At 36.5% G+C, this 17,302-nt stretch overlaps 1 protein-coding gene across 4 annotated transcripts in view; it reads right to left on the bottom strand.

The window, feature by feature from the left end:
- Window positions 1–17,302, bottom strand: part of LRBA (LPS responsive beige-like anchor protein) — a 686,065-nt gene that overhangs the window by 433,126 nt on the left and 235,637 nt on the right. For all 4 annotated transcript variants that reach the window (XM_044680734.1, XM_044680732.1, XM_044680733.1 and 1 more), the window contains exons 34-35: window positions 11,784–11,848; window positions 877–985 (exon numbers count right to left, since the gene is read on the bottom strand). In XM_044680734.1, the coding sequence (XP_044536669.1) occupies window positions 877–985; window positions 11,784–11,848 (174 nt within the window). The remainder of the gene's footprint in view (window positions 1–876; window positions 986–11,783; window positions 11,849–17,302) is intronic.

Below are 17,302 nucleotides of genomic sequence, written 5' to 3'. Positions count from 1 at the left end.
CAAGAAAATCCATGTTAAAATTCTAGCTTTAAATACTAAGCTCTGTATCTATGGAAAAGACAATTAATCTCTCACTGTACCTGACAACTAAATAAATTACAGAAATCTGAGTACCTAAACTGGTAGGGGAAGTTGCTATTCCACCAATCAAAAAGCATTTATTAAGAATCTACTAGAGCCAAGGAAACAATCCCTACTTTCCAGGAGTCTATACATTTCTTTTTTAATAGTTTTTTGATATAAGGACCTATTCTAATTAAAATCTTAGAGTTTGGAATTTAGGAATTAATCTAATTTTCCTTTTCATATTATCTCCTAGATACATTATCTATTTGCAGGATCTCAACATTTTACTTCATTTTTGGTCAAGATGCTCACCATTGTCCTGAGAGGTCCCACACTATAATGGAAAGAGCAGGCTTGTAGGCAAGAAGTCCTGAATTCTAATATTATGCTTGACACTTATTAGCTATGTGAGGCTGGTAAGCCCTTAATCACTCTAAGACTCAGTTTTTCCTAATTTGAAATCAACAGCCTCTAAGATTCATTCTATTTCTAAATCTACAAACCTCTGAAACTTGTAATATACTCCAAAAAAACTTTTTTCTATCATCTTCTCTCTCAGTTCAACATGTAAAAATAAAGTGGCAAGAACAATTTTTGTAATTTTAAATGAAAGCAATGAATTATACTGCCACAGTGTAACAAATCTAAAGTTAGGCATTGTGTTGATTACAATATAAATTATGTAAATATGACTTTAAAATTTCTGAAATGTCAAATGACTTCAAAATGTGTTTATTTTGACAGCTTCTCTTAGTTACCATGTAAAAGGGACCCATTCTTTTTCCTTTTCTATATAATAAAGCATCTTACCTCAAATTCTGCATGTCTGTGAATATTCTCTGCTCTCTGTCTGCTCAGAATGAATTCAGCTTCATTTGCGACTCTTACTAGGTGATCTTTCATGGTTTGGCTCAATAACCTAGAAACATATTAATATGATTAAATGTATAAAGACTCAGGGTCTTCAAAATGGTTTGCTTTATTATCAATGATCAAAATACTTATTCAAGGTCTTCTGATAAAGAAACTAACCTACAACTCTGGTTCAATCACGATTAACTTTGTCAAAGGCAAATGAAATTAATATGAACTATATATATTAGTAACAAACCGAAAAGACAAAAACAAAACAAAAGCCACACACTTAAATGCAGAGGAAGAAAAGACAATAAAGTGTAATATGCAAACCACTTTCTGGTCCCTCTTAATGACCTAGCAGATGAAGGTCATCTTTGAATGGCTAAAGCTACATGGGCACTAACTCCATCATAAAACCATATCCTCAGTTGCTAACCTGTTTTCTCACCAAGTAGTTAGAATGCTGACATGACATTGTAGCATGTGGAAAGGATGGAATTGAAATGAAAGCATTAGAGAAAAAAGTTGAAATCATTAAAAAAGAAAGAAGAGTCTCCAATCCTTCAAGAATAATTTTAGACTTTATTTGGAAGCAACTCTAGGAAAAAAAGAAAACGGAAATTCTTGTAGAAATTTAGGATAACAATCCCTAATTTGCAGGTTGCATCCCTAGACATTTCAGGTAATTTCACATTGGATATCAGGGACCATCTTGGTTGAGCTTAGATGAGCTTAGAAAATAAGAACTTATTAAATTCTGGTTATCTGGAGTCATTTAATTTGCATTATTTTTTCTACTTTTTGTTTGCTTGGATAAATGGGTTTATCTGCTATTCATTATGGTAAGAATGAATGAAAGAATGAGCCTTTATTAAGCATATTGCTAAACTGTCTTGGTGTAAGAATGTATGTATATATGTACATATGTGTGGAGAAAGAAGGTGGGAAAAGGGGAGGAGAGAGTGAGAGTGAGAACTGTACTTTGTGCAAGGCATTATAAGTGATATGTGTCTTCTTTCACAATATTCTGAACGTGGAAATATATATCGTATAACACATGTACAACCTATATTCTATCACCTGTCATCTTGAAAAAGGGGAGGGGATGGAAGGAAGATAGTGAACATGGATCATTATATGTCAGAAAATTACTATTAAAAATTGTGCCAGCATGTAAAAAATAAATTATAAAAATGCTAAAAGTGGGAGGGGGTTGCATCATACTAGGTGCTGGTCATACATCTCATCTAGTCAGCTGTATCTCACTGATATGTTATAAGTGACTCCCAATTTTAATATACAACTGATAACATAGAACATAGAACCAAATCTTCTCTTTCATATCAAGTCATTACCTAGACCTTTCACAAAGTGCTTCTCTAATGCTGCATGAATGTGACTGAGCCAATGTGTCAGAAGTAGAATCTGAGTTAGTTTTCTTTACTCCAAGGTCAGCCTTCTATACATTATACTAGTGCCCTTATCATGTTTAAATACTGCATCACTATGCTACAAAAATAAGATCATATAGTTTGTTTCAATGTAAGAATCTACTGTCATTTTTTTCAATGAAAGTTAAGCATTTTGTTCCCTTGGAAACAGAAGTTTGGCTAAAGAGGATATCCAAAGATGTACTGAATTAAGTCATATTATAATCCCTGAACATTAGCTCTTTGCTGAATTAACAAAAAAAAGTAAAAAATCAAAAGTGACTACCACATAGTAAATATGGTAAAGTTTTGGGTTTCAGTTCTGGGATGTATTCCATTGTTACTTTGTCACCACAGAAAGGTAACATGTCCTGCTTCAGAATAATTCTTATTCCTCAATATAAATATACTCTACAGAACTGTACCTTTCAGAGGATCATAAAATTCATAATGGGAGGCACCATTCATTGTCATTTTCTTTATATAATCGGGTCAACAAAGGCTGATTTCAGTCACAAAAACAAAGAAAAATCATTTCTCTTTCAGGTATATAGATACGTTCTGAACTACTTTGTTCAGAGAAAGTTGATGTGCTTCCATTTTATTTCCTGCTCTGGATCTGGGACATAATATATTGGCATTTCCAAATCATTCAAAACTAACATTTATCTGTTGCTTTAACAATGCACAAGGTACTTTACAAATTATGAAGCTATTACCTGAGCTCCACAAAAAACAATGAACTCAATATTACTATGCCCATCTACAGATAAAGAAACTGAAGATCACAGAAGTTATTTGCCAATTAATAGCTATTAATTTAGAGCCCATTTTCAAAACAAGAAACCTACACTATTAACAACTACATGAAAAAATGTTCTACATAAGAAATCAAATTAAAACAACTCTGAGTTTCAACTTTGCACCAATTGCTACTGCAACAGACTGATAATAGATAGACCTGCCTCAAGTTTCTCTTCACTCCAAGCCATCCTCCATTCAGCTACTAAAGTGATTTCTGACCACTTCACTCCTCTCCCCAATACAATAAACTCCATTGGATTCCTATTGTCTCCAGGATAAAATACATAATCCTCTATTTGGAATTCAAAGTCCTTTATAACCTAATCTACTAATACTATTCCAGTCTTATACCTTACTCCCTGCCACATGCTCCTCAATCAAGTGATAATGGACTCCTTGTTGCTCCATAGTCAAGACAATCCATCTCTCCACCCTTTCTGAGTGTCACCAGTGCCTAAAATGCTCTCCCCTCCTCATCTATGTCCAATGCCTTCTCTAGCTTGGTTTGAGTCCCAGCTAAAATCATAGGAAACTTCACAGCCTCTTAATTCTAATATCTTTCTTCTGTTAATAATTTCCCATTTATATTGTATATAGGTAGTTTTTATATACTTATTTGTTTCTTGACACCTTCACTAGATTGTGAGCTCCCTGAAGACAGAAACTTGTCTTTTCATCTTTTTGTGTTCCCAGTGCTCAACACAATGCCTGACCCATAACACAAACAAATATTTATAAATCATTAGTCAAGTTAACATACATTAGGATTCAGGTCTTCCAAGTATAGTAATGCCTTTTTAAAGACTTATTGGGCATTTCTAAAGCATAATTTTTTATCTTTTGTTTTTTCCATAACCAGAATTTCTTCCAGTATTCCTTCTCTAAGAGAGCCATTCCATATAACAAATATTTATCACAGGAGGAACAGATGGGAAAAGGAATAAAAATCAGCAAAGCTAATCAGTACATGGAAAAAAAAATCTGAAAATATATGCACTATTTCATAGCCAATGGGCTCCCACACCCACTAAGGAATGGGGTGGGAATGTCTTCTCATGTCTCTTCCTTGGATCCATGATTATTCCTATGAAATTGGCCATGAGATCCTGAAAAATTCTTCCATTAGGAAGAAGACTGAATGATGAGTGTGTGATGCAAGAGGAGCACTTCAGGATTTCTCTAGTCTTGATTTGGATCTGGATATTAGGATTTTTCACAAGTCACTTATATACTTTTCCAGGGCCTAGTTGGCTCTGAGTTCATCATAGAGGAAGTTGTTTGGTACTGGAAAGTAGTGCCTTATATATTGTGGAAGCAGACAGGAATCATGGAATCAGGTTGAGCATCAGAAGATGTCTACCTGCTAGTATCATTAGGATAAATAACAGGAACAGGGACTAGAGTCCAGTCCTTCCTAGTCTATACATTGTACAGATATAAATGTACTGAAAGTGTTTCATGAGTAGGTTTCTTGGCTGTGTTGGTGAGACAGTAAAAGATACTGCTGAATTATATTAAGATCCAGGCAATGATTAACAACAGGTGAGCCAAGTGAAAAAGTTGGCAGAGAAAGTAGCAACTTCTGAGGAGGAATTTGGGAAGCGTTGACCTGATGATCATAGGATATTGAGATCAGTGCTTGTATAGATGAAAAATCACGGACCATTTTTATCTTCCATTTTGGGCCTTAAGGATACCCACCAAAATTAGCTACGTTTTGCTCATTATATAAAAGTCCCTAGAGTGACATACCTGGTCCAGGATCTCTACTTCTCAATTCACACCTTCATGAGCAATTTTCCTGGTGTTATTGGTTGGGCACTGAAGGATACTGAATTATAAGAGGATCCAGACAATAATTAGCAACAGGAAAAAAAGGAGAAGTTGACAAAAGAAACTCAGTGTCTTGGAAGGGATTCTGAGAGGAGTAGGAATGACATTAAGACCACAGCAGAGTTAAATGCTTGGTCATCTCTCTTGGCCCAAGTCATTACAAAGTCAGTACCATCTTCCATTTTGGGTCCTTTCATTATATGTATAAGGAAACAGAGTTACAGAGAAATAAAGTGATTTATTCAGTTACATAGGTAGAAGCAGAGCCAGGTCTCTTAAAATCCAGGACTTCTACTAAAACATGAGGTTCTGGTTCTCCCAGGTATTTCCCTAGCTTTGATGAATGGATGAAATAGCATTTATGAACATTATTCTAACCTTGCATTACTATCCTAATCCTCTTTATGATCTTTTAAGGTAATAAGCAGCTAGATCTTGCATAATTCTCAATGTGGTTCCACAATATTTGAGGTGTTCCTTTCTGACTACTTGCAGTATTTTATCTTTAAATTGAGAACTCTAGAATTTGGCCACGATATTCCAGGGAGTTTTCATTCTACGATCTCTTTCAGGAAATTATTAGTGTTATTTCAGTTTCCATTTTACACACGTGTTCATGAATATCACAGCAATTTCCCTTGATAATTTCTTGAATGATGATGTCTATTCTTTTTTTGGAATAATGGCTTTCAAGTAGTCCAATAATTCTTGAATTATTTCTCCTACATCTACTTTTTTCCAGGGAGGTGTTTCATAGTTTCATCTCTTTCATACTTTTGATTTTGTTTTTAGTTCTTGATGTCTCATGGAGTCATTAGCTTCCACTTAATCCAAACCTAATATTTAAGGAATTATTTTTTTAACCCTTATACTTCGGTGTATTGTCTCATAAGTGGAAGATTGGTAAGGGTGGGCAATGGGGGTCAAGTGACTTGCCCAGGGTCACACAGCTGGGAAGTGGCTGAGGCCGGATTTGAACTAGGACCTCCTGTCTCTAGGCCTGACTCTCACTCCACTGAGCTACCCAGCTGCCCCCAGGAATTATTTTTTAATAAGATTTTGTACCTTCATTTCATTTGGCTACTTCCGGGGTTCTTCTCTTCAGAGGATTTGTGTGTCTCTTTAACATTTGGCCTATTCTTTTTTTAAAAAATGATATTTTCTTCTTTCTTCAGTATATTTTTGTGCCTCCCTTCACCAAGCCATTGACTCTTTCTTACATTGCTTTCATTTCATCTCCTCATTCTCATTTTCATTCTCATTTTCTCTCTCTCTCTCTCTCTCTCTCTCTCTCTCTCTCTCTCTCTCTCTCTCTCTTTCCCCCTCCCTACCTCCCTACCTCTCTCCCTCCCTACCTTTTTGTCTCCCTCTCATTTGATTTTTAAAATCCCTTTTGAGCTAATACAGGGCGTAAGGCCAATTTTCATTTTTCTTTAAGGCTTTGCATTTGGTGCCTTGATCTCATTGTCTTCTTCTGGTTTAGGCCTTGCTCTTCCCTCTCAACATAGTATGGGTTAATTTTTTTTTTTTTAACATTTTTACTCTCCTAAATTTCTTGGTTTTTTGTACTGCTACCCCTAGACCTAGCACTGGGTGTCAGGAAATTTCAGTTCTTCTGAGGTGGGATAATTCAAGGAGAGATATGGTCAATTATCTTATTAGTGACTGGCCACAATTACTACTTTTTGCCCTGCATCTGTGAATGCTCCCCATTTTGTTCAGATTGTGACCCAAATCCACATTTATGTAATACAACATTGAGTGATGCACCAGTTCTACAAAGCATCACTTATAATCTTCTTCTAACGGATTATCTATCTCCCTTACCAAATGTGCACTGAGAGCTCTGAAAGCAACCTCTCATAGGTGATTCAGTTGTCTCCAAGGCTTACTATTGGCTTGCACTTGGTGGAGATGGCCAGGTGGAGAATACTTTGGCCTAAAGCTCAGGGCCTCACTGCTAACTTGCACCTAATCGCAGGACCTCAAAGGGTCGGGACTCAATGTGGGAAGTGTGCATTGTATTGTGTTCCCCTGTCATCCCAGTGAAACAGACCTTTCCTGTTGACCTTTCAAGTCATATTAAATAGAAAAATTGCCTTCTCCTATTCCTTCATTGGTTCTGCCATTCAAGAATTTGTTTTGGGGGGCAGCTGGGTAGCTCAGTGGATTGAGAGCCAGGCCTAGAGGCGGAAGGTCCTAGGTTCAAATCTGGCCTCAGACACTTCCCAGCTGTGTGACCGTGGGCAAGTCACTTGACCCCCATTGCCCACCCTTACTACTCTTCTGCCTTGGAGCCAATACTCAGTATTGACTCCAAGACGGAAGGTAAGGGCTTAAAAGTTAAAAAAAAAGAAAAGAAAAGAAAAAGAATTTGTTTTGAGGCATTATTTTAGCATGATTAGGAAAAAAATTTGGGAGATCTTGAGAATTCCCTGCATCTACTCCATCATCATGACTCCATTGCCTATATGATATTTAAAATATTTTGTGATCATAATGATTAAAACAATTATAGAGCTGAAATAGGCTTCAGATGACCTAGTTCAATTTCTTCAATTTATATTTGAGAAAAATGAGGCACTAAGAGGTAAAGTTACTGGTGCAAGGCAAATTAGCTAATTAATATCACAGAATAAAAGATCTAAGAGTTGGAAGAGGCCTTAGAAATCGTCTATACCAAATCTCCTATGGAGGAAGAAATTCATGTCCAACATGACATGAAGTATATGAGAAAAGGTCTGAACTTAAAGCCTTTCATTCAATATCCAAACCTCTTTATCCTCTATCGATGAATATTACATAACTACTAGATCTTTTGAATCTGGATGATGTCATTCCTACCTTGGCATCACCAACAACATTCAACATAGTATTTTGTACAAAGTAGATGCTCAACAGATAATTTTGAATAACAAAAAAAATCATACTCCTAGCTTTAAAATATGAATGAACTCTTAACAGAAAGTACTCTAGATTCAAGATGTATAAATGTTGTATTATAACCAAATTATTTTTCCTTGGTTATTAACAACTTGTCTAGTGATACTTGTTATGTAAAACAAAATTATCTACATAAGTCTCAATCATAAATAGTGGATGTTGCTCAAGTATAAAGGTACAGACAATTTTTTAGATGAGCATATAAAACCACCACCAAACAAATGTTTTTATAAAGAAACAATCTCATGAAAACACAGACATAGATTATGAGCAATATATCCAATATGCCAAAACTAGTTAGACCCAACCTATGTAATTGATTTGCTGATGATACCCATCAAGTTCAGATGGACCTTATTGCTAATGCATGCACGGATAGAAGGTCTCCATTTTATCTACACTAATAAAACATTAATCACTGGGCAAATTTATAGTAGCCACTCCATAAATGAGGTCAGAGCAGGTCAGATCTACATAATAAGATACAATATAGTTGGTCTTTGGATTGTAACTAAACCTTCTTATTACTCATCTTGCCCTTGGGATTAGGTCCAGTGGCTGAAACATTCCTATCCACTTCAGCATAATACCCATTTTTCCATAAAGACATTTAACCATAAAATATTTAAAGTGTTTATACCTTTAAACTAATGATGAAAACTGATTTTCAAGAAAACTAATTTAAAGTAAGAAGTTATTTTTCAAAGAAGTGTGGGGTCTGTATCATGTTTTAGACTGTAATAAGAAAAAAAAGATGAATGCAAAACTAGAAATTGTTTCTTATAATTATTACTTAAATTAACTTTTCTTTAAAACCCTTACCTTCTGTCTTGGAGTCAATAAGACAGAAAAGTGGTAAGGGTAGGCAACAGGGGTCAAGTGACTTGCCCAGGGTCACACAGCTAGGAAGTGATTGAGGTCATATTTGAACCTAGGACCTCGTGTCTCTAGGTCTGGCTCTCAATACACTGAGCTACCCAGCTGCCCCCTACTTAGATTAACTTAATTTTACTCTGTGAACATTATTAAAAAATAAATTGCTCCAAAGCACCATTTCCACAACCAATGTTATTTAATACCTCTTGGTAGATCTGAACAGATGATAAATTTAATGATGATGTATCCTATTTAATAAAAAATACACCATCTATAGAGATAATATTAATTCTTAAACTCATCAGTGAATAGAGGATTTACCCTCCAAAGAAAGAAGCATGGTTCACTAGAAATATGAAAAAAAAAGCTAGGATTGTTCCCAAATATACTAAGATAATTTATAATTCAAATAAACTAAACTAAATCTAATTGCCTCTTATCATTCCTCATCCTTATTGAATTATGTGCAACTCTGGAAATTATCAGTTACTATCTGTCCTCTCAGATACACTCTGCTCTCTACATTTTCAATGTATCTGGATGCTCTCGCTCAATTTCAAAAAGTAGGTCACTACCTACCCCTGGCTATCATGATCCTCAACTATATATGTCATGAGCCTTTTCTTCTCTCTCCATACTGTCTCACTTAGGGATCACAATACCTCCCATAATTTCAGTTATTATAACTATGCAGATATGCCTAAGGAGAAAGACAAATTCTTTTCTTCAAGGAACTGTATTACAATATAGCAGTTTTTCTAACACGACATTGCCTCTCCCATCACTATACCTTTGCAGGAACTATTCTCCATATAGTCAGTGTACCCTCCAGTTATCTCAGTCTATTAGGTTATTTTGTTTCATTCTAGATTTAGCTCAAGGATTTCTTTTTTGTGATTAGGTTACTTTGAGACTGATTATAAAAGGTTCTACAACAACAAAATCCTGAAAGGACAATTCCTTAAAATGGACAACCCTGTTAATAAATATACCCTGTTTTGTACAATCAAATATATTTATTTATTTATGTGGCTGTTTACAAAACCAAGGAATCATCCATCCTTTTTTCACTATTCTTTTTTTCTTCTTTACTCCATTCCTAATCTGTCACCTTTCCCCTTGTTAGTCCCTTTGACTTTATTTTTCATAGTACCACTTCATTTCATCTCTTTATGTAATATTTTTAAAATCTATGTACCATTTTCTGCTTTCTCTTGAACATGTACATAATTTTCCTGAATAAATTTTATTTGAAAATAAATGTGGCATCCTTTCCTCCCCAATATCTAATGAAAAATATCAAGTAGTTCATAAGCAATATGACTTATGCAGTGGCCTGTACTAAGGAAGTGAAAGTCCCACAACTCTTTCTTCCTGGTCATATAACATCTCCATGACTGTCTTCAATTATACATACCATATTTTTTAATAAATTCATTTATTTAGAATTTTTTTCCATGGTTACATGATTCATGATTTTTCCCACCCTTCCTCCCTTCCCATTCCTTGAGCTGATAAGCAATTCCACTGGGTTATACATGTATCATTGTTCAAAACCTATTTCCATATTATCATACTTGAAATAGAATAATCTTTTAATGCTAAAACCCCAATCACATCCCCATTGAACCACATGATTGATTTTGTTTTTCTTCTACATTTCTGTGGCCACAGTTCTTTCTCCAGATGTTGATAGTGTTCTTTCTCAAAATTTCCTCTGTATTGTCCTGGGTCATTGCATTGCTGCTAGTAGAAAAGTCCTTTACATTCAACTGTGGCATAATGTATCAATCTCTGTGGACAATGTTTTCCTGGTTCTGCTCCTTTCACTCTGCATCAATTCTTGGAGTTCTTTCCATTTCACACATAATTCCTCCAGTTCATCATTCCTTTCATCATAATAGTATTCCATCACCATTAGATACCACTATTTGTTCAACCATTCCCCAATCAATGGACACCCTCTCATTTTTTGCCAACACAAAGAGCACGGCTATAAATATTTTTGTACGTCTTTTTCCTTATTATCTCTTTGGGGTACAAACCCAGCATTGGTATTTCAGGATCAAAGGGTAGGCAGTCTTTTAAAGTCTTTTGGCATAGGCCCAAATTGCCCTCCAGAATGGTTGGACCAATTCACAATGCCACCAGCAGTGTCCCAATTTTGCCATATCCCCTCCAACATTTATCACTTTCCTTTGCTGCCATAGTGGCCAATCTGCTAGGAGTAATAGGTACCATATTTTTGATAGGACAAAAAATAACCAAGTACATTATAACCGAATATATTGCTGAAGCAATAATTTCAGTTTGGAGACAAATTTAGGGAATACCACTGAAAATCAAACACTCAAATCCTACAAAATCTTTACATCTATTATAAATCAGGTCATTCATTTCATAGATTAGGAAACTCTAAAGCCCAGAGGAAGGAATGTGACTAAGGGCTCTTTCAGATAACATGTTACCTCCCAAAGCTTTTGTACTTTGTCTTAATTCTTAACATCAGTTCATGAGTTAGTAGTAGGGATCATTAATAAAATCCAGATCCCTCTGGTTTATTGAACTTTCCATCACACACTTCTTTCAGTTCTTGATAAACGCAATAAAAATTTCCCTGTTTCAGGACTTTAGTTAAAAATGAGGTAAATTTTTCAAAAGATAACTTTCCAAAGCAAGATTTTTAAAATTTACACACTAAAAGTAACAAAATTTAAAATTTTTCCAGATGGCATTTTTAACTTACAAAAGCATTTGAAGATAACTTTTGCAAACTATATTTTTGTTCCTTTTAGTAACCAACAATCATTTTGACTTTTATACTATTATATCTTCAAGGAACTATATCTTCAGCTACTTTGCAGAATTACAAAAAGCAATACAGGACAAAATGAGCACAAAATGTCTAAAAATGTGAAACAATGTTACAAGTAATAGAATCTTAAAATAAAATGTACATAGGAAAAAAATTACCTTCCTTCATTGACAAGTTCAATAAAAGCAAGGCCTGCATTCTTCTGGATAGAGTTTTGCCATTCCTGAAAAAGAGAAAATAGCTAGAGTTCTACTTTGAAAGATACATTTTTCTACATTAGGATGTAAATGTTAGGAACTCATTAAATATGCTTCAGTTATGTCTAATAGTTATTCCATTGTCATATTCTTCCAATAGGAATGTGGGCAATTCTATGAACATCATTTGACAATAACTTGAAACAAGACAATGAAAATCCAGTTAAAATCTGATGACAATTATTAGAAATAGAGTTATGCAATGTTTTAGATATAATACTTGACTATGCTTTTAAGAGATATTCAATTCCATTTCAATTAACCTATAAAATGAATAAATGAATACTAAAATAACTCAAGGTAAATAATAGTAACATTTTATGTTCTTATTAAGTTGTTTTAGTTGTGTTCAACTCTTAGTGATCTCATTTTCTTGACAAAGATACTGGAGTAGTTCGTCATTTGTGTCTCTAGCAAATTTTAACAGATGGAAAACTGAGGTAAACGGTTAAGTGACTTGCCCAGGGTTACATAAGCAGTCAGTATCTGAAGTCAGATTTGAACTCAGAAGATGAGTCTTCTAGGCTCCAGATCTGGTGTTTTATCTACTATGCCAACTAGCTGCCCTTAATAGTGATTATACTAAAGCAAACTTTAGGGTTCATCTTACTAAAAATATTAAATCAATCATATCATCAAGAGGAAACAAGGAGATACTATACTTAAGATCTGAATGCCTTTTTGACTTTCTTTGGCATTATTAAAATCTTACTGACTAAAATTACATATATGATAGGGGACAGATATGTGGGATAGTAGATTGAGAACAAGGCCTAGAGATGGGAAGTCATGTGTTAAAATCTGCTCTCAGACACTTCCTAGATGTATGAACCTTCTCCACTGCCTTACCACTCTTCTGTCTTGGAACCAATACACAATATTGATTATAAGACTGAATCTAAGGGTGAAGTGTGTGTGTGTGTGTGTGTGTGTGTGTGTGTGTTTAAATGAAATGAAAAGGCAAAATATAAGAAATATATGTGAAGTTGGGAAATAAAGTTTTATGAACTCTCTTTAGAAAATATAATTATGATTTCAGTGAGACATAAGATCATATTATTCACACTCATCAAAGTTTCCCTAGTTCCCTTTTGAAGATTACCTAGTGCAAGACCAAGAGTCACTAAACAACAGGTGATATTCTACTGATGGGTTTTAGAGGTATAGCTAGCATACCATCAAGATGGTTTTCATTACTATATCTCAACCTAAAAAGTTATAGGGAATACCAGAATGAAGGGAAGTAAAGCTAGTAGGCATGACCATGGCCTACTTCTCAAAGACTTGTACTCAGATGATAAACTACATGCCCTTACAAATGCAATCACCAAATAAGTATATGCACATGTGCACATGCACATAAATACATGTCAAAACAAAAAAAAATCACCATATCAACAGAAAAAGGCTGGAGACCTCTGGGTGAGAGATTCAATAAAGCTGGAAATAAGAAAAATATCACCCTAAAAATAGTAAAATAAAGGCTTTAGACATAAATTTCAATAATAGAGAGTCACTGTAAGATACTGAACAAGACAACATGAAAGCAATGATATATAATAATGTAAAGCTGGATTCTGGGAAGATGGCGGCTTAAATGGAGCAAATCTTAAGACCTCCACACCCTTTCCACACCAAGATAGAAAACAAAGTGCTTCAAGAATAAAGAGGACCAAATCTAACAACAGGACAGAGGAAAGGGGTCCTACTGCTCCTGAACAGCTCAAAAAGTACACCAAGAAAAAGGCTTTAATTCTTGGACTGTTGGGTCTGAGGGTATAAAAGGGGAATCGAGGACTCCTCGCCCATGGCTGTGAGGAGTCTCCAGTGGCCCCTGAAATCTCCGGGTGGGCGGGGGCACCAGCCTGGAGAGAGGGCCTTGCTGGAGCCAGACTCAAGGAGTTGAACACAGGCACCTGGGAGGTGATTAGAGGAGAAAGCCTGAGAAACACAGCAAAAATGCTCAGAAGATGGTGGCTTAGATGAAGCAAAACTTGAAACCTACATGCTTTACCACACCAAGATAGTAAACAAAGCTCTTGGAGAGGAAAGAAAAACAGGTCAAACAACAAGATGGAGCAGAGAGACCCTACTGCTGGATAGCTCAGCAAAAACACTCTTTTCTCCCCCTCTTTTGTTTTGTTTTTTTTCCTTCTCTCTCTCTCAAAGTTTTAGCTTCAGGGCACATTAAGCACTACAGATTAATCCAGTCCAGGCTTATTCCCATCAATTAGAAAGATAAGAAGTCTTCAGAAGGCAGGGAAGCTCCAAAACCCCTCCTTCAGAGACTGCAGAGAATGTTACTACAAACCTCCATTGCCACCTGGGGGGAAGATCTTTCATCAAAGCTCATTAAATCCATCTGTTTAAAATAGCAGAACAGAGAAGGAATAAATATGACTAAACAACAGAAAAGAGAAAAGAAATCACAATTGACAGCTTCTTTCCAGGAAGCAAAAAAAAGAGCAATTGCTGTTCCGGGTTAAGATGGCTACAGAGTAAGAAGCAGCTCTTAACCTCTCCTGACCGAAACACACAAAACTCCTCAAGGGGACATAAAAACAAGTCCAGACGAACGGAGGAACCCCACAACAGGGCACAGCGTGGAAGCTACGTGGAATCGGGGCATTTCCATACTATACAGGGGTGAAACAGCTCTCACTAAATCGCGGGCTGAGCAACCACCCCACCCCCACCACCTCCACACACACCACCTATAGCGCCAAAGCCAGCTAAAAAGAAATAGAGCAAGTTTGGGGCACCCATCGAGTCATTGGCAGCTCCAGGGCCTGTTCCTGAGAGCAGCAAGATTTAGGACCCCAAAAAGGTAAAGAACGCACACAAACCCTGAGCGCGGAAGCAGGGCACAGAGAACGGACCGAGGACGCAGAGTACGGGCTCAGAGCACAGGCGCGGGCGGAGGCATGGGTGGAGGCAGACACAGCCACGAGCTAAAGCTCTGAAACGCTGAGTGGGGAACCAGTGCAGACAGGTATACGACTATGGAAGCAGCGCCCTAAGACTTGTAAAGAAACCTCCATCAGAGGATCAAGCAAGAGGGTCCACCAGGGGGCTTGACCTTGGAAAAAAACAGACCTCAGACCTCAGGAGCCAAAAGACCGCGGACAGACCCTGAGCACGAGGATAAACCTGAGAAGCTGCTGGGCTAACAATGGCTACCCAGTCTCAGGAAGTTCAGAAGAGAAAGATTAACAACAAGAAAAAGAAGTCTTTAACACTCAACAACTTTTACACAGAGAAAATCCAGACAACCGAGCAAACAGAGGAGGAGAACAAACAAGCATCCAGACCCTCCTCAAAAGCATCCAGACTCTCCTCAAATAAGGAAAACTCCTCACAAGCTATGGAAGAGTTCAAAACTGAGATTTTGAGGAAAATGGAAGAGATCTGGCAAGAAAATAACAGTTTAAAAGGTAGAATCTTGCAATTGGAAAGTGAGGCTCAGAAACCAAGTGAACTGATAAGAAAATTGAACACCGCAAATGACCAGATTGAAAAGGAATACCAGAAGATTATAGCCGAAAACCAGAAGATTATAGCCGAAAATCAGAAGATTATAGCCGAAAACCAAAAGATCATAGCCGAAAACCGAAAGATTACAGCCAAAAATCAATCCCTAAAGGCTAGAATTGAGCAAGTAGAAGCCAATGATCTCTCAAGACAACAAGAACAAATAAAACAAAGTCAAAAGACTGAAAAAATAGAAGGAAACATGAAATATCTCAATGAGAGAGTGACAGACCAAGAAAACCGGTCTAGAAGAGACAATTTGACAATAATTGGACTTCCAGAAAAACCAGAAATTAATAGAAACCTGGACTCCATACTAACAGAAATAATTCAGCAAAATTGCCCTGAAGTCCAACAACAAGAGGGCAATATAGACATTGAAAGAATCCATAGAACACCCGTGACATTCGATCCAGATAAGAAAACGTCCAGGAATATAATTGCCAAATTCAAGAGTTTCCAAGCAAAAGAAAAAATCTTACAAGAAGCCAGAAAGAGACAATTCAAATATCAAGGAGCACCAATCAGGATCACACAGGATCTGGCAGCCTCCGAGCTAAAAGATCACAAGGCTTGGAATACGATATTCAGAAAGGCAAGAGAGCTGGGCCTACAACAACCACGGATCAACTACCCATCAAAATTGACTATATATTTCCAGGGGAAAGTATGGGCATTCAACAAAATTGAAGAATTCCAGGTATTTGCACAGAAAAGAACAGGGCTAAATGGAAAGTTTGATATCCAACCACAAAAATCGAGAGAAACATGAAAAGGTAAATAAGATACAGAGGGGAAAGAAAGAAAACTTATAATTTTTAAATTTGCCTTTTTAAGGGCCTCAGTGAAATCTAATAATCTGTATTCCTATGTAGAGAAATGTTATATATAATTCTCTGTAGTGAACTCTATTCACTATTATAGTATTCACTATTATAGTAATCAGAAGAATAATTCACAGGGTGAGGGTGGAACACTAAATAATCTAAGATGACATGGGGGATGGGAAAGAGGGGGTGAATAGCAGGGGACACCAAGAGAAACTTGAGTGAATAAGAAAAATAGGATATTCTATTACACACAAAGAGGGCATGGGAAGGAGAGGGGACAAATACTATTATAAGAAGGAGAGGAAGAGAGCATTAAGAGGTAATAATCAAACCTTACTCTTAGTGTAATCAACCCAGAGAGGGAAGAGTAGCTATACTATCGATTGGGACATAAAACTCTTATCTAACCCTTCTGAGAAAGTCAAAAGGGATAAACCAAGGGGAGCAGAGGAGTGGGGAGGTCAAAAAAAAGGAGGGGAGAAGAAGGGGGAGGGAATTCATGAGGCCTTTAAAAAAAAAGAGGGGGAAAAATAAGGGAGGGGCAGAAAGGGAAGTTAATAAAGGGAGGGGATAAGGGATAGCGGCTCAATAGCAAACCACTGGTTTAAAAGGAAATAGTATAAGAAAAAGGGGGTAGGAATAGGGGAGGATACGCAAATGTCAGCAAATGCACAACTGATGATTATAACTCTGAATGTGAATGGGATGAACTCGCTCATAAAACGGAAGCAAATAACAGAGTGGATTAGAAACCAAAATCCCACCATATGTTGTCTACAAGAAACACATATGAGGCGGGTGGACATACACAAGTTTAAGGTTCAGGGCTTGAGCAAAATCTTTTGGGCGTCAAATGAGAAAAAGAAGGCAGGAGTGGCTATTATGATTTCTGACAAAGCCAAAGTAAAAATAGATATGATTAAAAAAGACAGGGAAGGTCATTACATCCTGATTAAAGGCAGTATAAACAATGAGGAAATAACACTGCTCAATATGTATGCACCAAGTGGCATAGCACCCAAATTCATAAAGGAGAAACTGGCAGAGCTCAAGAAGGAA

Source organism: Gracilinanus agilis, chromosome 6, assembly GCF_016433145.1.
Source record: "Gracilinanus agilis isolate LMUSP501 chromosome 6, AgileGrace, whole genome shotgun sequence".
NCBI lineage: Eukaryota > Metazoa > Chordata > Mammalia > Didelphimorphia > Didelphidae > Gracilinanus > Gracilinanus agilis.
Note: the sequence above shows the minus strand (reverse complement) of the source record. Positions and strands in the feature narration are given on the sequence as shown.